The 25723-nt window shown below is 41.9% G+C and overlaps 1 protein-coding gene across 11 annotated transcripts in view; it reads right to left on the bottom strand.

Moving 5' to 3' along the window:
* Nucleotides 1-843: 843 nt before the first annotated feature.
* LOC105478456 (ligand dependent nuclear receptor corepressor) overlaps nt 844-25723 on the bottom strand; it is a 165948-nt gene continuing 141068 nt past the window's right edge. For all 11 annotated transcript variants that reach the window (XM_011735781.3, XM_011735775.3, XM_011735776.2 and 8 more), the window contains one exon: nt 844-15970. In XM_011735781.3, coding sequence (XP_011734083.2) covers nt 11608-15970 — 4363 coding nt within the window. In that variant the 3' untranslated portion in view covers nt 844-11607. The remainder of the gene's footprint in view (nt 15971-25723) is intronic.

Below are 25723 nucleotides of genomic sequence, written 5' to 3' on the forward strand. Positions count from 1 at the left end.
GGCTTGGTTGGGAGGATGGAGGCCAAAAAGCAGTGCCCAGACTTCCAACAGGCAACATCCTGATTACTAGGGCTGCCAAGTTTTTCTGAGATTGGTGATGACACCTCTATCATTCCTAAACCCAAAGCCCTCAGAGTTAATTTTTGAGATGTCCCCTCACCCCAAGGCAGCCAGTCTGCACCTCTTGGGTATTTTCGTTATTCCACTACAGGATGACTACTGGAGGAAAAGAGGTCTATCTTAACAATTAAAACAACCAATCTGGAATGAGGTAGTCTTCCAAATTCAGACTCAGAGGGGTGGCCTGGCAGTCAGCTGTGGGGTTATTTTTGCTGGAGGTGGTTCTGCACAGTGATGGCACAGTCAGATGAGCTTCTTGTGGGTCCTTACGTTGACCCACTTCAAGCAGAGTTGAAAGAATACAATGAAAAACCTCATGAGGCTAGCAAATGGAAAGACTTTTTCTGCCACATTCCAACAAAGGCGTTGAGAGCTGGGCAGCCCTGGCCTGTGGCCTGCACACTTCCCAGTGGCTAGCCTGAGGTCAGGAGCTTGCCCTTCATTGCTCCCTGTCCCTCAGGATGAAATGCTGGCACCTTTCCAGCCCTGCCATGGGAATCTCAAGGATTCCTCCACTGTCTTTTCTTTTTACTGAAGTTAGGCAGAACTCACAAAATGATGTATTACTGACATTAGCAAACAAGGCTTCTCTAAGCCCTGACACTTGGTGGAAGTATTGCTTTGTGGTTCCTTCTGGCAACTTATCAATTTTGCCTTAGGCTGCAAGTTGAATGACCGGCTCCAAGGCATTCTATGCCCTCTTCAGTGACTACACAGACACACTTGAATATCAAAGAAGTTTAATACGCTGCCATAAAATAAGCGCCTTGGAAAAGCTCATGGAATAGATGTCAATGTTAGAGAAACCCCTCCCACACATCCTCTGGCTCCACACCCCATCCCTCAAAACCAAACAAGAGAATCTGAAACAACACAGGAAATCCTTCCAAGCTTGGATTTCAGTGAGGGCCCCTCTACCAATAACAAGAACACAGTTTCCTACATGGCCTGATAGGAAAGCAAAACACAGAAGCACAAGAAGTCTACAAGATTTCAATATTTAAGAGACTTGGTACATATTCAAAGTTAAAATAACTCCAACTTTTATAGCTATACATATTGTTTTAAAGCAACTTAATATATTTTTAAATTTTATATATACACTCTCAAAGGTTCTTCAGGTGAGGTATGTAAACATTGTCTAATGAAAAATTTCAATGTTTCAAACCAACAAATTCACAGCATACATTGAATTTTCATCCATTAAAGACACAGTATATTCCTACACTCACTAACATAGTAGAAATCCAGGCCCAAGAGATACACACTGATCTTCTGGGTTGCCACTTGCAGAATTTCTCATTTCACTGCTCTGGAAAGACACTGTCACACAGGCCGGGAGCACACGCTTGGTACCAGGACGGTGCTAGGCCCTCTGGAGGCCCTGTCCTTGGGCAGCTGGATCACTGGCTAAGACTCACAAGACAGCAAAAAGAGCACAACTGAACAACTACGAGATCAACCTCGGCAATGACAACACTGGGAGGAACCAGAAAGACCTTTAAAGGAACGGTAGAGATTCATTTTAGAGCTCCCTGAATCCACAGCCGGATCAGCAGCCCCTGTCCTAAACTCATTCAGAAGGGTTGCGGCCTAATAAGAATAAAAATCCAACGTGGCACCTGAGCTTCAGTTAAATTGCATGGGCCTCCTATGGCCCCCTGGCCCCTCAAAGGCATTCACGCTAGCCTCAATTAGGGCCCTGGGCTGTGCTTTTCATACAGGTTGGGGATGAATTTCTTAGTATTATAATGCATACGAGGAAATAATGCCATGAGTTTACAAAGATGACCAATGCTTGCACACAGTATTGGCCAATGACCTTGGAGGAGCTCAATTTTGAAAACTACTTGTTCCCTGAGGGTAAACAGCAGGCTTCTATTGAGATTAAATGAGGCTAATAAGGGGATTTTTCATACAAGGTAATAAGACTTGGGGAGCCTCAGGCCAGAATTCTATTGTACCCCCACATAACCTACAATGCCCCATTCCCCCCACCCCCTACCACCACAAGAAGTAGTCACCTCCCCAATGATACAATACAGGTCAATTTCTTTCCTCTTGCTTGCCTTCAGGATCAGCAAAGGAAAGTTTTATCCTAATGCACCCACTTCAATCTAAAAAAACACTAGTGAAAAATTCCAAACACCATCATAAATACAAAAGAGAAGACATATTCCAAAAGCCTAAAAAACTACATTACTTCTATTAATGGTTATCTGGGTGTGGGGTATTTATTTTCACAAAGTTTAGGACGGTCAAAAAGAGAGGCTGCTTAACAGCTTTAGAAATCTGCTGAACTGGACACGCTGGGAAAAATGGAGGAGTGACTGCCCTCTTTATACTGACCTACATGGTGTAATCCCAGACACGAAGGCAGCTTTAGACATTTCAAGCCCAGGCACAGAAGATGCTTATATGAAATGGGCTAGCTTTTAACGGTAGGTCAAATATAGCCAAAGGACATTGAACTGGCCACTTAAATTTCCATTGTAAGAAGTCTTACATTTACTCTATAGCCAAATGAGCTTTGCCTCAACTAGATTCTGGAAACCCTACAAATTCATGAAAAATTGCAAATTTTTCAATCTACACACCCAGTTTTGATGTGTCTGGTGCTGGCAGATTTCTCATCCATTGCTAGAGTTTTATGACATGAAGGAGCGTGCAGACAAACAGAAGCAAAAATTCAAGTACAGCAACCTCTCTGGCAAAGGCAAGAGGTCTTAGCAAGAGCTGTTCTACCCCCACCCTATCCTCTGAGACAAGGGCCAATGTGGGCCCCGGAATAAATGTTATTACCTAGGATCTTATTGCTTATGGGCAACACATCAGAAAGAACACCTGGAAATCTGCTCTGCAGATCTGGGTACTGACCACTGACCAGTTTATCATACACCTGTGTGTGTGTATATATATATAAAATATAATATAACCAGATGAGAAGAGGGGGCAGTTAAAGCTTAGATTTGATGTAACATTACAGATCAAACGCCCCAAACAGCTCTCAACCTGCTGGTTTTTGTTCTTTCTCCATGTGTGAACTGTGTTATGAAAGGAAGTCCACTGTTCAAAATATATTCTATAACACTACGATGCAAACCAACATCACTCAAAACATGAATTTGTATACAGCACAGGTAATAAATATTTTTAGAAAACTATTTACAACATTACTTCTTGTGAACATTTAGACGAGAGCAAAATTTATTTCTTCCTGCAAAGTTAAAAAAGTTCTGACTGTCTAGTTCAGTGCTAAATTCCCTGGCACCTAGTTTCTCATTCACATTTCATCTTAAAATCAGATTTGCTTACAAAGTCTCTTAAAAAAAAACATTCTCCAGCATTACTGTTCAAGTGTCTGCCTCATTCGTTTAGAAAAGACAAAGGGAGGCCGTAAGAAATATGCAAATTATGGTTCAAATGGATGACAAAACCCCTGCGTGCCTAGTCCCAAAGCTCCCTGCTGTCCTGGAGTTGCAATTCTCAGTCCAGCCAGCCCTGCACAATGAGGATCATGACTTACATGGAGGTGCCCAAGGACAGGGCACAGGGAAGAGGAACATGATCATAAAGCACTGGTTCCATCCCATCCAGGGGTGCTCTGAATTGTAGGACAGGACTCCTGAGAAGTAAAGCTGACCACATCTTAGAACAGATGGTATCATTCTGTAACCACTGGTTACAGGGGGGCTGGCCCACATCTGCACAGATGCACACTGAGACAGGCAGGGGAGGAGGAGGAAGAGAAGAGCCAGGTGCTCACAAGCATAGTCAAGGTGCAGAAGATAACATGCTTATCTCCCATGATTAATGAGAGTGTGAACAGTGTCTTTCACCAACATGAGAGAGGAACTAGAAATACACCTTAATGCTTTCTCTAGGCAACCAGTGGTTTCTCCATATCTCACAGGCATGGGTTTGGGTTTCCTTGGGGCTACAACTAAGGCTCATTTTCCTGCACAGGCTGTTAAGTGTACAGCTGAATGTACCAACTGTGCATGCAAGAAGTAGACTGCGTGGGGCATGCCCGATGCCATGCTGGCACAGCCATACCCACGATGGGAGTCCCACTTTGTTGTGGGATGGGGTGACAGTGGGGAGATGCACTTCTGTTGCATCTGCCTAAATACAGTGAGGGTTTCAAGGCCACACCTTTCTGCTTTCACTGTTGTTTGGGGACTCAATGGTTGAGCATGGTAGCAGGGGAGGATGGGTGGCTAGAAAGAACACTTTTTGGAAAGCCCTTTTGACAGTTAATTTTCTTGTTAAAATAAATACTTTCTATAGAAGCATTTGAACAGGAAAATATCACTATTTACACAGTGAAATAAATTCCACAGTGGTGTGTATAAATATTATATATATGTATTTGAAACCAGTTACTAACACAGTCTCCGAGAACTATTTAGAATGCAGAAACCACACTAGTGAAATCAATAACCTTAAGCTATAGTGGCTCTAAAAATAATCCCTACCTGTGGTATAAATATACAAAATTATGCAAATCTTGTTTGTATAGTCTCTTTCCCAAAAATTAGCTCCCAAATACTGCAGCTTTAGCTACAACTATGAGGTGCAGATCATAGAAAACTGGGGTAAAAAAAAGTTGATAAATTGAATAGCATTTAAACCCAACAACTAAATACTAGAGGAAAAACAGAGTTTTGAGATAAAAATGCTTCTAATGTGACGAATTTGTGTTCAGGGCTGCACTGGGCAAGTGGGGGACTGTCCCAGAGAATATGCCTCCTGGAAGGGAGCTGGCGGCATAAGCAGAGGCAGGAGGAGGAAGGGCAAGGTGCCAAGGATGGCTCCTCAGAACCAGCAGGTGGCTCAGGTTGGACTGGAGAGCCCTGAACTTGTTCTGTCTAAAGCTGCCGGTGTCTTGACAAGATGCCACAGACATGCTGGTGGTTTTAAGAGAATGTGTGGTCTGCACTCGAAAGTCAAACAGGCAAACACCAGGCATTTATGTTCGTATATCACGACCAGAGCTTGAAGAGTGAGAAACCTTCAAGTATATGATACAAAAGAGAAATGAAGCGTTCTAGGGGTAAAACCAACACATCGCATACTTTCAGGGAGAGGCACTGTTCTTGGCTTTAAGTTCATGAGTAACTTGTTTGTGCTGAACTGCTGTTAATGGAATGTCTACTACAGTCAAGTTCACTCTGATTCATAAAAATGAAGACTGTACTTTTAAAGACTGCATTTTTAAACTATATACCCTAATAGATATGATCACATGCCCACAATTCATTAACAAGTAGACAACTGGCAAAGGGGGATAATTTTTCTTAATGCAAAAGCATTATTCAGGAATAATCTGTAACAGCAGCTGTGTACTGAGATGCACAGGCAAGCTACTCTAAAATCTAAAAGAATTGCTGGACTGTATGAAAAAATGTTGGACTATATGAAAAAAAAAAAAAGTTCTGCCTGTCTACACAATTTGATCTTTAATGACTATTGCAAGGATCAGTAGAGCTTTTATACAAGAGTCAGGAAGTAAATATTTTAGGCTATGTGGGCCACATATAGTTGCTTTTTTTTTTTTTTACATAACCCTTTAAAAAAGGGTAAAAAATCCATTTGTCCAACCCCTGGCATATTGTAATACCGTGAGTACCTGATTTTTTTTAAATGGACAGTCTATGCTTTCGTGAGGCATGCATACTGAGCACCCCGTGTGGGATGGCCCCAGCTAGGGGAGAAAGGATGTGTGTCTGTGCTCACCCGGCAGCATAACCACACAACTGCCCCTCTGAACAACGGAGCAAAGGACATCTCCTGAGCACTGAGCATCAAGCACTGAGGCTCTGGGAAAAGGAAGATCAGACAGAGAGGAGGTAAGTGGAAGGAACTGACCAGCCTCGGTTCAATCCCAAGGCAAAAGCCTGAGCAAGGACACACTCCACAAAGTGCTCAGGGTGGTTCCCCGGGCTTCAGGACGGCATGACACGGCACAGCACAGCAAAGCCCTGAGAGCTCTGAGTTTCTGCCCGAGTCTGATTATCTATAAAGGAAAGAGGCTGGGTCTTCAAGTCTTCCAATCCATCCATTGTAGAATACAGGACTCTGTTCTGAGGTTTCAAAGGATGAATTATATTGAAGGCTGCCTCAAAAGACTTCCCAGTCTGGGCAACACAGCGAGACCTCATCTCTGCTAAAACTGGGAAAAAAAAATTAGTTGGGTGTGGTGGCATGCACCTGTAGTCCCAGCTACTCAGGAGGCTGAGGTGTGAAAATCTCTTTGAGCCTGGGAGATGAAGGCTGCAGTGGGCGTCATAAAAATGAAGATGACCATACTTTTAAAAAACTACACTTTTAAACTATATACCCTAATAGATAAGACCATACGCCCATTGCACTCCAACCTGGGGCGACAGACTGAGACCCTGTCTGGGGGCGGGGGGGGAAGGCCCTTCCACAATTCTGCTCATTTTAAATACAATAATCTTTTTATTTTTCCCCTGAAAAGGATTTGAGAGCAAGCATGGGGAAGAGCACTTACTGCTAGGATATGAAGACTGCCTTACACAGATTGATTTTATACTTAAAAAAAATTCCAGTATTTCAGTGGATATCAAGTCATAGTAAGACATCAAAGTAATACTAAGAATTCAAAATGATAATTGTCTGTTTCAAAACAACTAAAACAATCAGTGATTTGGGGCCACTGACAAAAATTTTTCACTGACAAGACATTGAATCACATTAAAAAAAAAAACAGCAAAGAAACTTATACTTGTGTTGGTGCGGTGGCTCACACTTGTAATCCTTTGGGAGGCTGAGGTGGGAGCACTGCTAGAGGCCAGGAGTTTGAGATCAGCCTGGGCAACACAGCGTAACCTCGTCTCTATTTAAAAAAAAAAAAAAAGATATATCCCCTTATCCTTGAGTTTTTGGAGAAGGAGGAAGACTTTAATAGTTTTTCAGTCATACTCTGGTTATAACTCCAATTTTTTAAATCATTATTAAAGCACTTCAAAAGCCTCTACGTTTTATTTGTTGGCTTACCTTTAATAAAATTATTTTGAAAGCACGTGACTGAGAAGGTATCAGTGCCAACACATTTTTATTTTCCTAAAAGCTGAACAAAATATATAAGAATAAACAATGCTTGGGTTTGTGATCAGACTTTGTTTCTACTCTGTGAAAAAACGTTTTCCACATCTAAATGTGACATTCAGAGGACTAAAAGTCCAACTAAAGTAGTCTCAACTAATTTTACCAGAAACAAAATCTTGGTTTACTTTAATAAAGAAGAAATAAAGCCAGAGTCAGTTCTGTGTGAGTGAAATGAGAGGCCCCGGCCACATAATTTTAGAACTCTGAATCCCTATTTGCTAATGGGTTCTGGCTCCATAGGGTAAGGTGGTCTTATTTTGGCTACTGTGACGGGTTTTTTTAAAGAAAGATGGAATGCTACGGTTGCTCAAGTTTAAGGGGACAGTAGTGCATATCGATATAACATGTCTTCTTTGTAGCAAGATAACTATAGAGGAGTAAAAGAAAACAAAATTGAGACAAGGAAAACAGGAAGTAAAGAGGAACAGAGAGAAAAGGGCAGAAGAGAGAAGGAAAATCAAGAATATTTGTTCCTGAAAAGGATGACTTTCTCAAGCAGGGTCAGTGATGTTTTCTGAAGGTCCAGATAGTATCTTAGGCTGTAAGGGCCACACGGGTCTCTGCTGCAGCTACTCAACTCTGCTCTTGCAGTGTGAAAGCAGCCGCAGGCAGTACATAAGAAAATAGGTGTGGCTATATTCCAAACACATTTTATTTACACAAACAAGTGACCAGACCAGTTTGCAGACCCTTGACAGATCATCTGGAATCTGAAAGGCAGCTCGCACAGAACCTGCCGATAGTAACACTACAGCATCTCCAGCTTGTATCACACAGCAAGCTATATTTTCCTATTTGACTCTTAGGTCCACTAATCAACAGGAATGCTGCCCATAAATGTGAATGACAGCTCCCACCCTCACCACCGAACCCATTACAAAGCAGGAAAAGAGGTCAAACCTCAATTCAAAGTAACTATCTTAAAGTGATGCCTTCTACTGATGACCTATCTTAACAGTGAGGAATTCACCTGCATAGTATGTGATACATAGAAGATCCCATTAGAAAGCACCACGTATGTAAAGGGATGACTAAGGGCGCCTCTTCTACCCATACAATTTTAGGAACAATACAGCAGGAGACTCACAGCCTAAGATTATTGTTTTAGATAAGGCTGCATAGAAGTCTTTAACAAGGAATCCAAGGGGCTAGCGACTGGTGACTTACAGACATTAATAGCATTCCTATGAAGGAAGCCTCAGGAGCAGAACAAAGGTTCGCAACCTTCCTGATGTGCTGCAACATTGTTACCTGTCTGAGGAAGTGCTGGGGTGAGGCTCAGAACCCCAAGTGAGGGAGTGGTCTCCTGCGTGTCCATCTATAGCAGGAGTCTCATGGGATAGAAGATGGGTATTCTAAAGAGGGGCCTCCTCTAGGGGAGCTACGGCAGCTTCAGGGATTGCTTCCTAGGCATCTTCCAGCTTCTCCAGAAACTCAGAGAATACCAGTGTCCTTTGGTCATCAACTTCAGCCCCAAGACTGGGACTGTCATTTCACCAAGTGTACACCCAGGAGCAGAATTTCCTTTCTGATTTGGAATCGGAATGTGAGATGGACTGCTTTTGCATTTGGTGGTAAGCCATTCTTGAAGATGGCTCTGGGAAGAAGGTTTCTGCAATAACAGAAAACAATAACAGACTTGAGTCAATCCCACGCCTGAGACTGGAGGTGTCTGGGAAGCTGCTTTGCCAGTACCTGCTGTAGCTATCAAAGGGCCTTTCAGGATTGGCCCTCAGGTTTTGCTGTTTTCTTTCTTCTATTAACAAAATTAACTGAATCAGCGAAAGTGAGATTCAACAAATATAAACATTCTAAACTTTTAAGTGTCATAATTATGTAGACTCTCGGTCTATTTAAATGTCCTTATTATAAAGTATAAGTTGATTTTAAAGATGATCCATTGCATTGTTAGGTATATAAAATACATACATACACATTAACACCTTTTCTCACACACAGCCTAGAATGGGAAAGAAGGCTATTATCTGTAAGTGAGTTTTTAAAAATGAAAAAGAACTTAGAAAACGAATGGAATGAATTACAAACTTGGAACTGGAAAAGTTCCACCCACTCACTGCCTTCCACCTCTCCCTAACCTAATCCAAGCACCTTACAAGGTAGTCTGTATGCAGCCAAGGGGGCACCTGCCCTGTACAGGAATCAGCATGCCTGGCACTGGCAACATCAGCTGTTTAAGTCACCACAAAAACAATATCCAGTGACAACTATATGAAAAGGTATTTTTAAAACCTTAAAACCATTTGAGATTAAATGAACCTATTCAAAACACATTAATGCCTCTGTGCAACTTAATGCTGAGAAAGAGTTGCCAACATACACACTCAGCAGTTTCATTAATATAGGCAGCTCTTGAATGGCCCAAGTCAAAGATACCAGAAAAAAAAAAAAAAAAAGACTCATCAGACAGAGAAGATATGAAAAACAGTCAGGGCTTCATAAGATAGTAAGCTTCTCTAGCTATGAAATTCAACACAATTCTAAATTTCTCACCAATCAAATACTTTTCTCCAGTTTTATCCAATCATCAGAAGTTTCCATGATATACAGCAAACCTTTACCAGAATGGGTAGAAGGCCTGTATTATCATGATTTTCAGGAAAAAGTCCATCTGGGCTTATCTAAAGAGATCTGAAACAATCTAAATGGAAAATTTTTAAATAAAAAGGACAGGGCAGCAGCTGTCCACACAAGCCGATTTTGGTGACAGAACAGGTTAAGGAAGCTGGATGAGGCTTCAACAACCAAGCCTTTTTTTGCAGAGTGGCCCAATGGAAAAGTCAAGTACATGCTGCGTTGTAATCATGGAGCAAAATCATAGGCACTAGGTTGAAGCCAATGCGCCAATCTCAGGCTTCACCTGGGAAAGGCAAACAAAGTCATTAAAACATGGTGGTTCTCACTTCTGAGACACGGAACAGAGCCTGACATGACATGGCAGGAGGGATACTACAAGCATTTAACTACTAGGATGGTGTTAATCAATCAGAATGAATATCTACTCCAACAAGTACATTCACATTGGAGCATACAGCTAAACATCAGCTCTGGGTGTAGGGGGTGTGTGGGCTCCCCACAGATGTTGGAGTTGCTTCCTTTAACTGCAAGGCTGCTCTAACCTTTACATAATTCTATGCTGTTTTAGATCTGAGTCTGGTACCAAAGTGGTACTGGGGCTGCTCACAGAGACACTGGGCTACTTTTAAACCACCTGTCCTTTGCTAATTACTCAACTCAGGGACACCCAAGCACATTGCATGGGGAAGAAAGAATTTTACTGTAAAATTGGGATTGGGAGACATGTGTGGCTGATAACCACATGCAAATGCACCCAAACACACACGGACATACACATTCTTAAACCTTTCTATTACTGGAAATAAGAAGTTTGGCTTTCTTTGAATATGGAAGTACTCTCGGTAAGAAAGAAAATAAGAAGAGTCATTTTCATCCTAATCATCAAATTACAGCTACAAGATGGAAAAAAAAAAATCCTAGACTTTTCCCTCCCAAAGTAGGATGGAAGCCTTGCAGGAGTGCTAGCAAGACCAGAAATGAAGAAGATGGTGAGAATTAGCAATACAGTTTGGGGATGCAAATGATGTTTTAGAGGTTATAAACAAAATTAACACTTGTGACATATCTCTTGTCCCATGGGCACAAAATTTAGAATACATGCTCTCAAATGACAAAACATCAAAGGTGAGAGGAGGGACCAACAATGAACATGATCTTTTTAAAAAGGGGGTAACAGAAATAGTAATCTTTTATAATTATAAATCCTCTGCATACCATAAAAATGATTTGGTTTAGCTTTCAAACATCATCTAAACAAACAAACAAGACAGAGAGGGAAGTTCACTGCTGGGGTTTGCAAAGAGGGGCATCTGTTCGTGGGCAGATGCTGCAGGGTGGCTGCTGAAAAGCTCCTTTTATGTGCATGATGGTGGTCTTCTCGGCTACAGTACAAGTGCTTGTGCATCAAGTATAAAATACAAGCCTTTAATCACATAGATCAGCTTTTTAGCTTTTGTAAATTTAAAAACAAAAAGGATAAATAAGGCACTGTACTTTTAAAAACGAAAACTGCTTGGTTCCAAGTTTAAAACCCAAGGAACAACCAGAATATAATATATAACTTCCCTTAACCTCAGAGAAGGACTCTGCAAGTTCCCTTCTCCATGTGAGATGCATTTTCGGACATCTCAAATTACGGTGTTCTCCATTAACTGTAAATTTGAAAGGCTTGATAAGCTTATAAAAGCAGATTTAGTTAATGCAAAATAAAAGGTTACTTCTATAGAACAGTTTTACTCTTGGCTACCATCTTTCCAATCACTTTGCATCCAGCCGCCTCCGTTTGCCATGCGAAGAGTCCAGCTTTGCCTTCAGCTTTCGCTTTCTCTGAGCTGCACTGCTCTCTGGGGTTTTCGTTGAGGGTCTGGCCCGAGTCTTTCCACTACTCTGCTTCCTATTCGTGGCTTTCTGAGGCCTTGAAGAGGATTCACTGGCCCCCTTCTGTTTTGCAGGTTTCGTCAGTGTTTCCGAGGCAATAGACTGGGAAGGCCTTTTGTTTGTATTCTCTTTTTCTTTCCTGGAGGGAGGGCAGCTCTTCCCAGCGGACTTTTTAGGGATCTTCACTTTGTTCTCTTTCAAAGATGTCTTTTTGGGGGGTTGGCTGCTTCTGTCCCTTGCAGCTGGCCTCTTGGCAGCAGGGGTTTTGGTGACTCCATCGGCATGCTTTTCTTTGCTGGCTTTCACCGCAGGCCCCTTGTTCTTACCATCTGGAGGGCTGCTGCCTTCTGTTCTCTTGCGTTTACTCTGAACTTCTGCTTTAGGCAAGATTTCAGACACCTGCTTCCCTTTCCGTCCCTTCATTCCTTCAGTACTCTTGGGCTTAACAGGAAACCCATCTACATCCACTTGCAGGGCAAGCTTGGGGGACATCAGAGGGTTGATGCATACGCTCTTACGACTTGGCTTACTTTCCACAGCCAGACCATCTGGGCATTCCATTTTCTCATTCTTGATCAAACGTTGCTGGGCTCTGAGCTTTCCTCGAATATTGGAATATTTTCTAAGAATCCGGGTACTGGCTGGAGTGGGCAGGTTTGCTGGAGGATGGCTGTTTTTATCTTCCTTGACTTCCTCTATGCTGTCTTCAGAATTAGGGCTGGGGCTGACATCACTGCCATCCTCTGGCTCCACTTGATCAGGATTCTCTCGAAATTTAGCCCAGAGCTTCTGCGTTTTCCAATTATTCCTAGCAGGGGTAGCTCCAGGAAATTTCTTCAAGTGCTTTTTCAAGCGCTCAGCCTGTAGTGAACTGGGATATAGACTGGAAGGAGAGTATTTCTGAAGAGGATGCTTGACAGGGGGAACGTCTCCTGGAAGGCGAGTATTGAGCTTCTTCACAATGACTAGAGACCGGGTTTCAGTTGTCTCTAAGAACCATTTACAAACATTAGATAATTTAAAGTTTGTCATAAAAAGCATCTGAACAGGAGAAAACTTCTGACCCTCCAATGAACCCCTACATTTCCGTGACCTTTTCTTGCTTTTCCAAATCTCTTTCAGTTTATCTGATTTGTTCCTTGCTCTTGGTGTTGGCTGTCCTTCTTTCTCCAACTGGATCCAGCCCTTCTGAACTTTCATGTACTGGGCATTGAAGTTGGCAATGAGCTCTTGGTTCTCCTCCTCAGCACACCATTCCATAAACTTTGGCTGTTCATCTACCACGGTGTCAACATCATCCTCATCTAGGGGGTCTCCACTCTCTGAAGCTCCATTTTCCTTTGGCATTGTGGGGCTTACTTGTGCAGCTTCCTTCTCTGAAGTCACTTTTGAAGCATCCAAGGAGCCCAGAGAATGAGTGTGTCTTAGGTTGTAGGTTGAAGAGGTCAATCTTTTAGGCCTTGGCACCGATTTTGGTGGCCTAGCAGCATCACCACTTCCACTACTTGACAACCCAAGAGAGCTACATGGGGCATCACTGTCATCATCTTTCTGCTGGGTGTTTTCGTTGTCTACCTCATTTACAGCCTTCTCCACATGCTGTGTGGGAATATGCCCTGGCTCTTCTTTTGCCTGTTCTGGGTCCCTCTTACAAGGAATACTTTCTGAGGGGATATGAGCATTCTTCTCATCCATTTTAGACTGAACATAGATTTCCAATCTCTCTCCAGGCAGTGGCTGTCCAGCTGTGGTTATGGGGTCTCTGCTGGGGAAAATCTCTCCTCCTAACTCCTTGACTTCTTTGACCAGCATGTTTTTCAAAGTCTGCCTGGTGATGATCCCCCCTCCTTCGCCCTCCTGCTCGGCATCTTTCTCAGGGGAGTGTTCACTGACACTTGGCTTTTCTGTGTCCTCCAGAGCTTCCGTGTGGAAACTGTCAGGTGGAAGGCCCTCAGGTGTTGTCCCACCAGGGTGCCCTTCTTTTTTTGAACGTTTTGCACTAGGATTTTTAGGAACTTTGATTTCAAGACAAGCTGAGGAAGAATTTGAACTTTGATTTCTTAGGCATCTGTCAGCAGAGGAAGAATCCAAAAGTTGACTTCTTAGGCACCTATCAGAGGCCTCAGGAAATTTTTTACCTTTTTTCTTCTTGTCTAAATTCTCTTCGAGTGAGTCAATGCTTGGATCACACGTGTCTTTTTCTGACAGGCATTTTACATCATCAGCCTCTCCCTCTAATTTTCCTGTACCACCTGCTACCTCACTTTCCTCAGTTCCACTGGGGTTTTCATCAGTAAAAGTCCTGCTTTCCTTCAAGAGTGGGTTGACATCTAGCTCCTGGGTGTCTCCAGACTCAAGCTCCTGGGTGTCTCCAGACTCAACCTCGGCACTGATGCTTTGGTCGTCCTCAGCCTTTCCCAGACTCATGGGGGGCTCCAAGTCCACTGGGGAACTCTGATTTTCTGAGCACTGAGGACTTTCTTCTCTACTGACTGTTTCAGGGGGAGAATGAGGCCTAGAAATGACATCTTCACTGCCTCCCCCAGAAAAGCTTTCAGTGGAGGGAAGCGGGTGACAGTCCTGGGGTACACTCATCTCCTCCGTATCCAACAGTGCAAGTGGTGGTTGGTCGTGTTCAGAAGACATCCCACTTGCTGTGGGAGCTGAGACTGTGGGGCCACCTTCTGGCAGGTCCTCTTCAGGAAGGTGAGCGGGGAGAGGCCACCCCAGGCTGGAGGCTGTCGTTTCCTCTGACCTGGGGGAGCTGCTCAGACTCGGCTTCATCTTTGTGGGGCAAACCTCAGGCTCTTGAGGTTCTTTTCCAGGTGAAACGTCTCCACCTCCTTCCTCGTGAGAGGTTATTTCCTTGCTAGGTTCTTCAGGGTTGTCTCCTCTGGGAAGCTGCACATCTACTGTATGTCTAGGGGCTGAAATTGTAAGGGTCTGCTTAGGAGTGAAAACTGCCTCTGATGCCAATGCTGAGCAGCTTGCTTTTTCCTGGGAGTGTAAATTTCTGGCCAGTGTACGAACAGTTGGCAGTTCACAACAGTCACCATTGAAAAAGTATCCCCGAGTACTCTTTCTGGCTGTTTTCCGAGAAGATAATATTGATTTTTGATTCTCAAAGTGGCATTCTGTTATTGGTTGACTGATATAAACAACATCACACTGGTTATCATAATCATTTATCCTCAGCCCTGATGCCCTTTTACTTTTCCGAGCTGTCTTAATAGAGGTTGATATCATCTTGGTTCTTGAGTGTCCATTTGCTGCTTTGTGTACAGTTGGCATAGGGCCAGGGCCTAACCAACCATCTTTGGAATGATCAAATTGGCCCTTATCACTGGGATGTAAATGGTAACCCACCTTATTTCTTCCCAGCGAGTGAAGATGGTTCTCTTGCTTTGGCCTTGCATCTTGTTCATTTGCCTCTAAGTCCTGGCGCATAGGTGTTTTTGGACACTGTAAAGTATTCTCTTTGTCAGCAGTTCTAGATGAGTTCCCCATAAACCCTGAGTCCCAAGCCTCTTCTGATAAAGCCCTGAACGAATTTCTTTGAGGAATAATACAGGTATTGCCCTCCTCACTATTCTCAGCTGCCATTTTTACGGTAATTAGACTTTCTACTAAAGCTGAACTCTGCATATGGTCTTTACCATCCTCACATATGTTCACATTTGTGTCTTGCTCCTGTCCAGTGGTTTGCCCCTCCAAGTTTTTAGGGATGTGGTGGAAGTTCACTGAGGAAGAATTAGATGCAGTGAGGTATCCCGGAGTGAAACTATCCACTGAACTGCTATTAATAGAATTCGGTTTAGTGGTTGGAAGTTCAGAGGAATCTTTCTGGACAACAGTCAAGGCATTCTCTCTTCCATCTACAGGGTTTATCTCAGGAGGAGGCTCCTTCGGGGTCTGTTCCGTCAAGTGTAAAGGGCTGTGAGAGTCTGACGAGTCTACGAACAAATCTACAGAAGCAGAAGACTTCATATCAAGACACAGAGCATCTTTTTCTTTATGTTTGGTGCTGAGCTGGGCACAGCCAGCATTGCAAGTGGATACATCCATTGCTCCAGAATCAGAAGGCTGCAGGTCCTCAGTGCCTGGTTGAGATTCAGTGTACAGGTCGTTCAGAACACGAATGAATTGCTTTTGATGATGAGTACACAGTTTGACCATAAACTTCTCCAGTGGGGACTTCGACTGATTGTTAGAATCTACTGCTTTTGCCTCTGTTGAGTTCTCCCTAGACAGAGAAAGAGAAAGAAGGAATTAGTATGGTCATTTACCAAAGAACCATTTTTACATTATAAAATTCACCCAATGTTATTCATTTCATTATTTATTTATTTAATTTTTTGTAGATACAAGATCTCGCTATGTTGGCCAGGCTGATCTTGAACTCTTGACCTAAAGAGATCCTCCTGCCTCAGCCTCCCAAAGTGCTGGGATTACAGGTGTGAGCCACCTTGCTTGGCTATCTGTATTATAAAAAGAGTGGGTACTTTGGCCAAAACTGCTTCTAAGTCTGTTCATATACTTTTGATTCAATAAATATGAATTATTTACCTAATTATAAGGTCAGCCTGTTATAGTCTCAAATTTTCATGCTTTAAAAGTACTTTAAAAGTAATCTTCATAGTTTAAAAAGTAATCCCTCAAAAACCATTTTTATTTTAAAGAGAAGAAATGCCGCAAATACATTTTTTTTCCAAAAAACTAAAATTTTGACCACACTATTAACTCTAGTTGGTCAACATATACTTTACTTTATTTTAGGTCTGGGTATTCCTGTTAAATAATCATTGGTTTATAAGTTCACAACACTGACAAGAATTGAGGTGCACTACAGTACAAATCTTGGGTTAGAAGTACTTACAGAACTTACAGTTTTTTTTAGTTTTTATTTTTTTAATTTTTTATGGAGACAGAGTCTTGCTCTGTGGCCCAGGCTGGAAGGCAGTAGTGCGATCTTAGCGCACTGCAACCTCTGCCTCCCAGGTTCAAGCAATTCTCCTACCTCAGCCTCCCAAGTAGCTGGGACTACAGGCACACGCCGCCACACCCGGCTAATTTTTTGTATTTTAGTAGAGACAGGGTTTCACCATGTGGCCCAGACTGGTCTCGAACTCCTGAGCTCAGGCAATCTGCCCGCCTCGACCTCCCAAAGTGCTAGGATTACAGGCATGAGCCACCGCACTCAGCCGAGAACTTACAGTTTTAACATAGTTTCTCGGCATGACCAATTGGTCATGCTAATGCGGGAATCCTTCTACCCTTTCCTAGGAGCATAAAGGAATAGAAATCAATAACTTCACATACTTTAAAAGGTGAGATGACAAGCAAGTCCCAATTCACAGTCTCTTAAGTGAGGAGATAGCTATGAAGCCACACTAAACTGTACAGTAAACTGTACTTTACTTGAGTAAAGTCCCAATTCACAGTCTCTTAAGTGAGGAGATAGCTATGAAGCCACACTAAACTGTACAGGCCTGTCACTGCAAGTAGTATTGTATCTTTACTCAAGGCCCACTTGCTCCATTCTCTAAGACCTTCAATACACCTTTTACAATCATCCACAAGAAATCATTCTATGTTAAAAACCCCTTTCCACCATTTAAGTAAGTCACCCAGGACAAATCTTTAGAGCTTAGTGCAGACAGTGGGGACTGTGTGAAAGGGTGATGCTAGACTCAAGACATGCCACAGGCAATACCTGCTTAGACAGCCAGGCCTTTCACTAGCTGCTTTGTGCTTCTGGATGTCTGGGTTGTACTGAACCCATGCAGTAGGTATGCTCCAATTTCCTGGAGTTTTATATAATTTCTCAAATTTCCTCTCTCTCTGTATGGATTATAATTCCTCAGGAGATTATTATGTGACTTGCCATGAAATATGGCAATGCACAGAGGCAGCTTAAATGTGTAGACAGATGTTTGATAATATCTTCTGGCTAATTCTTTTCTTCAGTCTTTTTCTGTCTCAGTCATGAGACACCTTTACAGGAAGGCTGACCCTAGACAACCCACGTCACCTCCTACCTTCCCACCCTCCACTGGCTTCTGAGCAATGGGGTCACAGAGGAAAAGAGCACAGGCTGTGGAATATGGAGATCCGAGATTCCACCTATGGCTCTGACATTTACTATCTACAGGATCTTAGGCAAGTTACTTCATCTCTCTGAACCTTGGTTTCCTCATCTGTAAGTTGGGACTGAATGTCAGTATCTCAAAGGATTGTCGTGAGATATTAGATAACATACATAAAACACAAAGCACAAAGCACAAAAGGGCAGGTGCTCAGACAATTTCAGTTTCTGTTCAGGACTTAGGGAGATCTTTAAGATCAAGTGGTGAAAAGGTTGCTGAACATGTCTAAATACAAAACCAAGAAATTAGTCAAATCTGTTGCTTAACCTAAACTGCTTTACCAGAGAAAAGGTTACACTGTGTTTTTGTTTGCACAACTAGCAAGAAAGCAGTTTTAGTCAGTAGTGCCATGGGTTTCTGAAAGGGCCTACATTAGACCATGGATTTGAAAGACTAGAAATGTCTTAGAAAATGCCTACCTCAAACTTTCCAATGATAACTGAATTATGAATACACTAGGAAAAAAGATTATTATAGAAGTATTACAAAAGGTACACAAGTACGGTGAACTCTGAAGTACATGCTGGCAATGGGGACAAAATGTACCAAAGGAAAGAAAAGACAAAAGCAGCTAGAAAAAACCTACTGAGTACTTTTCTATTTGTAAAGCAGACTTAGTAAAAGTTTCAAAAAGGCCACATATGGAATAAGCTCCTCCTGCTTTGCAAGAATGGCAAATACTATCTTCTTCCTTTGGAACAGGCAAGACATCAGTGACACCCTTGGATGAGTTGACTGTTAGGACATTTCCAACTCTCTGACTCAATGAGATGTACAAGGGAGCTCAACAGACTCCTCATACAGCTGCAGACTTTTCTGTTCATGGAGCAGGCAGGAGGAGGCCCCTGCTGAAGGACCCCTGGACCCCTTTAGGAGGACCTTTGTCGCTATGCCTATCAGATGAAAGCAACAGCACAGTATGTGTTACAGGCTACAGTACGAGTGAGGAGGTGGAGAACCAGTAGGTAGTCCTGCTGCTTACTAGTTATGTGACCTTGTCCAAAACACTTAACCACTTCGGGTCTTAGTAGAGTACCTGCCCCATCTACCACTTGGAAATTCTCCAAGGAAAAACCTACAAAGTTTATACAAATATCAGCTACTATTACTGTCAGTGAATCAAATTAAAAGTGCTTCAGTAAAAACCACTGGGCTAGCTGGGCTTGCTAACATGAGCCTGCAGTCCCAGCTACCTGGGAGACTTAAGGTAGGAGGATCGTTTGAGCCAAGGGGGTCGAGGCTGCAGGGAGCTATGATCATGCCACTGCACTACAGCCTGAGTGACAGAGTGAGACCCCACATCAAAAAACAAACAAACAAACAAACTTGGAGATCAAGAACATGCATTAATGCTTTCTTATAACCTAAAAGGAGCACATTTTCTGGATAAAGTTTAACCTTCAAGTACCAAACATTTTAAAGCAAATATTTAAAGATTCAAATTTTTTCTGACGGAAGTCTTTAAAAATTATATCATCTTGGAACATAATTTATTCTTCCTGATACTTGTTATCATTACCATATGGACTATTACTGAAGTTTGGCTATTATTTTTATTATACTAAATTGAATTAGATTAATAGTTTGGGGGGCGACTCAATTAAGTCTGACTTCCTAAAAAGCCACAGTGGTGGCCTGTATTGTATTAAATCTTCTTTCTTATTGGCTTCCAAACAGTGGCTGATCTTAGCAGTCCTACTTCTAACTTAAGGAAAGAATTTTACTCACTAGCTGAGAAGCCATATCCCAAGTGCCAGAATGGTACTTTAAGTAAAAATAAATAGGCTCTGAATGAAAGCTGGAGGAACAGTTTTAGGGGTAAGTACATGAATTTTCTAACCACAACTTCTGCTGCTCAGAAGCCTTTATTCCTTAGTTCCTGGTTCTTGGATATGTTCCTGAAGTTTCCAAGGTAGGTGACTATAAATAAGTGGGATGCCTTTTCAATGCATCAAAGAACATACTCCAAGTGCATTTTAGCAATACACAAAAAAAGGTTGACAAAGGTCTGTGAAGAGGGTAAAGAAATATGGCATCTAATTGTAAAATACTGAAGAGAAAAACAGTTCTTCCTAATGCAAGAAGCACAATCATTACCTAACTCTTTGCAAAAATTTTCTAGGTACTGCTTCATGCCTATAGCTGGGTTCTGGAAGCAAGCTTTAGTACTTGGAATTAATGAGATGCCTGGGGATGAATGACATTGAGGTATGCATGCAGTAAGAAGACAGAGTGCTATGAAGAAAGCTGAAGAAGCACTTTCCTCTAAAGTGATGCTCACACAGAATAAATGAGTAATAATTTAGTCCACAGGTATTATCTAACTTCCTTTATGATTGTGAGACTCTAATCTGCTGCTGTCCTATGTTTCAATAACTTAATAGCACCCCAATATCTTCATTACCTTTAACGAATGGAAGCTCTTCCAAAGGGCCGTGCAGCCAGCCCTGAAGCAACAACTGCGGCCATATGGCTCAAGCTAGTCCCCATTAGACAGCCACAGGTAGGTAGGAATGTACTCCACAATCTTACGGCAAGAGGCAGTGGCGCCTTCAATGCCACCACTAAGGCATGCTAAAGAAACATGTTCAGGATCCACTGAACTCTAACCTGGAACAATGTAATACAGCATATGGATACTAAAAAACAGCAGCATCATAGAGACTGACACAGGCTACAGCAACCTTAAGAGACACTTAGAGCAGTAGTTTGTGGAAGCTCAGGACAATGAAAAGAATAAACTTTTCTTTCCACAGAACTGCAAATGGCAACCTCCAGAGAAAATGGCATCAACAAAAAAGACCATTTGTATGTTTTCCTCATAAAAAGGATCAGGGACAATGTATAAGAGCAGGTATCAGGGTATTCTTGTCAGCCTGTCACTGGCCAGCTCAAAACCACCCCACCTGGTTTGATTGCATTATTTCCTGAAAATCCTAAGCCACTGTGCTCGGTAAAACTCAATTATCTGGGGCCTTGTGTGTGTGGGTATATACATATACACACACAAGGAGTTTTGCTCTTGTTGCCTAGGCTGGAGTGCAATGGCATGATCTTGGCTCACTGCAACCTCCACCTCCCGGGTTCAAGCAACTCTCCTGGCTCAGTCTCTGAAGTAGCTGGGATTACAGGCGCCCACGACCACATCTGGCTAATTTTTGTATTTGTAGTAGAGACAGGGTTTCGCCAAGTTGGTCAGGCTGGTCTTGAACTCCTGACCTCAGGTGATCCACCCACCTCGGCCTTCCAAAGTGCTAGGTGTGGGCCACTGTGCCTAGCCAGGGTCTTGAATATTTATCCTATAATTTTTATCTTGTATTGACTTTGTCTTGTTTTTGTCTTAGCTTCCCAAGCAGATGTAAGCCACTTGAGCGCAGGTAGGGATCATGTTTCGTGTTTCATGTTTTCCTGTTTTCTCCTAGCAAAAAAGAGGAGAGGAAAAAGGGACATCTAGATCTAGGCTGCTTCCTGAGTTTTCATCCTGGGCAGCACCATTTACTCAGAAAGGAATAAAGGTAACAAAGGTAGTGGCTGGTGGTTGTTAGGGTGTGTATGTTTCTGAAGAGCTCTGTACTATATGTATTAGGAGATTTACACGATTCTGAATCTGAGATGTAGGTAGGCAACTAGACACATAGGCATGATGAACCCACTAATAGCTTCCCTTCGATCTGAGGGGCCTTCACATTAATAGTAACCTTTGTCCAGGTGTCATTAAAAAGCCCTGTCGTAACAGCTAACTTTACAATATAGCAATAAAATCAGTTTTGGCTGTGCCTCAAAGTTATCCAGCTTCCTACTTTTTTCCCTAGAATTTTTCTCAATAGCACGTAAGTATTTATTTTATTATTTTATTTTGAGATAGAGTCTCCCTCTGTCGCCCAGGCTGGAGTACAGTGGTGCATTCTCGGCTCACGGCAACTACTGCCTCCCGGGTTCAAGTAATTCTCGGGCCTCAGCCCCCTAAGAAGCTGGGATTAGGCATGTGCCACCACACCCAGCTAATTTTTGCATTTTTACTAGCGATGTAGCGATGGGGTTTCACCATGTTGGCCAGGCTGGTCTTGAGCTTCTGACCTGGTGATCCACCAGCCTCGGCTTCCCAAAGTGCTAGGATTACGCGTGTGAGCCACCGCACCCAGCCAATAGCACCTAAGTTTAGATGAATTTCACTTTATCATTTGAATATTTTTTTTTTTTTTTTTTTGAGACCGAGTCTCGCTCTGTCGCCCAGGCTGGAGTGCAGTGGCCGGATCTCAGCTCACTGCAAGCTCCGCCTCCTGGGTTCACGCCATTCTCCTGCCTCAGCCTCCCGAGTAGCTGGGACTACAGGCGCCCGCCACCTCGCCCGGCTAGTTTTTTGTATTTTTTTTAGTAGAGACGGGGTTTCACCGTGTTAGCCAGGATGGTCTCGATCTCCTGACCTCGTGATCCGCCCGTCTTGGCCTCCCAAAGTGCTGGGATTACAGGCTTGAGCCACCGCGCCCGGCCTCATTTGAATATTTTAAAAATAAATCTTGACTTCCTGATATTTAATTCTATTACTATTTTTTATATTAAAAAATAGGTGTTAGCCAGTTTTTCCTCTTTTAAACAGCTTGTCTTTACTTTTGCTTCTAGTTATTCAATTTTTCCAAGACCTTAGATTTGTAACAGACCCTAAATATAGCATTTGCATTAACTTAGAATATTGTTGGGCAGCTAGTAGGGAAACCAGAAAGAGGCGATTTTCTGTCCTGCAAACCATTTCCTCAACTTGGCCTAAGGTCCAGGAAGCACTGTTTTAGTTCGGTGCAGATTATAGTCTGTATCATATGATGTCCTTCACATCTAAATAAGGTCTTTATAAGAACAGTAATTCATAACAGATGTTGAAATGACTTGAGCTCATGCTAGTTCATGCTGCTTCTGCTCACTAAGAGGACTCTCTGTAACAGTCAAGTGAATTATTCGTTAATCAGAAATACCTGAAAACCGCCACTAAAGCACAGTGAGATCCTAGGGATTGGTAATGGGAGGAAGTACTCCCACTTCTCATAAAGGAAAAGAAAAAACTGGATTTCCAATACTTGAACTAGTTTTCAGTTTATCTCCTTGGTGAGAAACGGTGTGCATGACCTTGACCACTGTCTTCCTATCTTCAGTTCCATGCCTAATTGTTAAGGGTGTGGTAAAAGGATAAGATAATATTCATAAACCCTTTAAAAGCTACAGTTTAAGAATGATTGTTGTTTCATAACCCCATCTTTAATGATTTACTCAATGATATTTATCTACACCACAAGTTAGATGTAGCTGAACTTGCCTACCAAATCAATAATACGACATCTAATTCCTGATGGAAAGCATTCCTGTGGTTAATACTGGTGGGTGGGCAAAGCTTATGTTATCTTAGGGTAAAAGATCAAGTGGAGAAGAGATGTGGCATGGAGGTGAAGTGACAAGTCTGAGAGTCTAGAATTTGGGAGTGACGAATTGAGGTGTTTACTCTCTAACTACCAATAACTGCTTGATGGGCAAAGGCAATATCACTGATGACCAAAATACATTCTTCTTGACTGAAAAAAGATCAACAGCCACAGTGAATGATGTTTAGATAGGGGCTAATCTTAATAGCAGAAACAGGGAGTCCCAGGAAAACAAGGGGAAAGCAAGCTTTAGAGAGCTGACTATAGTCAAGAGTTGTAAATTACTATGGCTTGACTCTTTAAATAAAACATAAAAATGCTTCCTCACCCCTCTTCAAGGCATAACAGTTATATTTTTTGCCAGACAATAATCTGAAATTCTGTCCCCTAATTTTCTCACTTCTTCTCCTTTAAGCACAGAAAGTATTAGTCAGGAGGGCCTGAAAAAATCTGCTGACAAGTCCCTGCTCTACAATGAGAAATTTATCTGCTCTTGGCTATTTCACATCTGTGTATCCTCCACACCTGACTATAAGGATATTCCAAGGGGTATGACAAAGTTGTGTACACATAATGGAGAAAGTTGGGATGGGGTGTGGAAATTTTATTTTTCCACTCTTTAGAAAGCCATAGGTGTACTTTAAAACCCCTGAACAAACTTTTCTTTCCACAGAACTGGATTAGGAGAAGCAGTGAAAGGGTAGGCAAAAGTGAATACAGGAAAGTGAGAAATGAAGTTAAATATGGGATTTCCAGGTGGTTGAAATCCAAGTTATCTGAATTTGGATGTAGACAGAACCTAGATACAGAAAAAGCAATTCTCAAAATTGGGGTTAAATTATCCCCTTTCTGATCTCTATGAGATCAGAATCATAGAGAATGGCGAGGGGTTGAAACCAGGCTGTATCTCTTCACCCCTATAAAAGTCCCAGCCTCAGTGACTCACCATTGCTAATGGCAACATGGTATTTGTTCAAGTGTATGGAGGTACTGATCTAAAACAAAAGGCATGCAATCCCTTTGTAATAGCTAAGTTTACCATGTTCTTAACCATGTTCACTGAAAGAGCAGAATTAAGGTTCAAAAATCACGAATTAATAATCGAAACTGGGGGAAAAATAGGTGTTTCAGAGGGAATTTACTGAGCATGAAGTCATAGTTTGCTAGCTTTCTGTATCTTAAGGCTTAATATCCCGTAGATCTCCTAAATATCATAGAAGCACTTTAAAACTTATATATTGTATCTCCTATTTTTCTTCATTTTCAGTAGATTGTCAAATTTATTAAATTACAATAAAAAATATAAACTATGAAGAAGATTCTCATGTTCATTCTTTAACATATTTTTACCCTACAGACAAATGTACTCAGGATGCCAAAATATGGTCAGAAAGTTACTTGGAGAGCCGGAAGTCAGAGCAAGGATCACTAAGCACAACAGGTCAATGCCTCCATCTGCTCTCTGGAAATGTAATAGCCTCACAAAACAGACATCTCTGACCAACTACTTCTATGGTTTTTCCCCCTACCAAATTGACTTTTGTTTTTAACTTCATCATCCTTGGTAAGACTATGCAAAATCTAAGGTATATACAGTGTCAATTTAAAAAAAAAGAAGGGAGGGTTCAGAGGCAGTGAGAGATGTGAGATTTTGGACTGGATAACATACATTTAAAAAATTTTTAAATATTTTTAATATTTTACCCCTTTACCTCATTGATATTCATAGGGTGAGCAACAACACTAAATTTTTATTTTTTTTAAGTATTTTTATTTTTTAAAGTATGAGGATAAGCAAGGTATTTTATATTTATCATCCTCTCTGGGGCACTATAGGAATTAATAGTCCTTTATAACTATTCCCTACCCCACCCCTCTCTAGAAACACTCAAGGCTATAGCTGCAGATGTTCTGGGGGTAGGACTGAACTAAGTATTAATAAAATCATCTCTACATTCAATTTTTTACTCAGGAATCTTGGAGGACAAAATGTAACTGAATGTGTAGGCACACATGCAGACATAAGAGTTATAAGGCCTGTTATTTAGATATTCTATGCTATATATTCTATCTCAATTTAGATATTTATTCTACCTCAATTTTTATTATTAGTTTCCTCACTTCCCTTGTCTCCAATACACCATCCAGTTTAACTACAAGGGTTGACTTTCTTTGGAAAATGCTATATTGTATATCTCTGTCCCTAGTTTCTCCTCATTTTAGAGTAAGCATCACATTATCCAGAACCGCCATCTTCCTAAAGCCCAAATCTCATCTGGTTACTTTCTTGCATGAAACCCCTATAAGCTCCCCACTGCTTACACAACCCTCCTCAGCACCCTGTCCCTGGTGCTGCATTAGGTAGTTTTTCCTCTACTCTCAGTCTGCTTGCATCTTTTGTTAAACAATACTTTATGCTGCATGGTAACTATTGACCTAACC

The sequence above is a fragment of the Macaca nemestrina genome, chromosome 9 (assembly GCF_043159975.1).
Source record: "Macaca nemestrina isolate mMacNem1 chromosome 9, mMacNem.hap1, whole genome shotgun sequence".
Taxonomy (NCBI): Eukaryota; Metazoa; Chordata; class Mammalia; order Primates; family Cercopithecidae; genus Macaca; species Macaca nemestrina.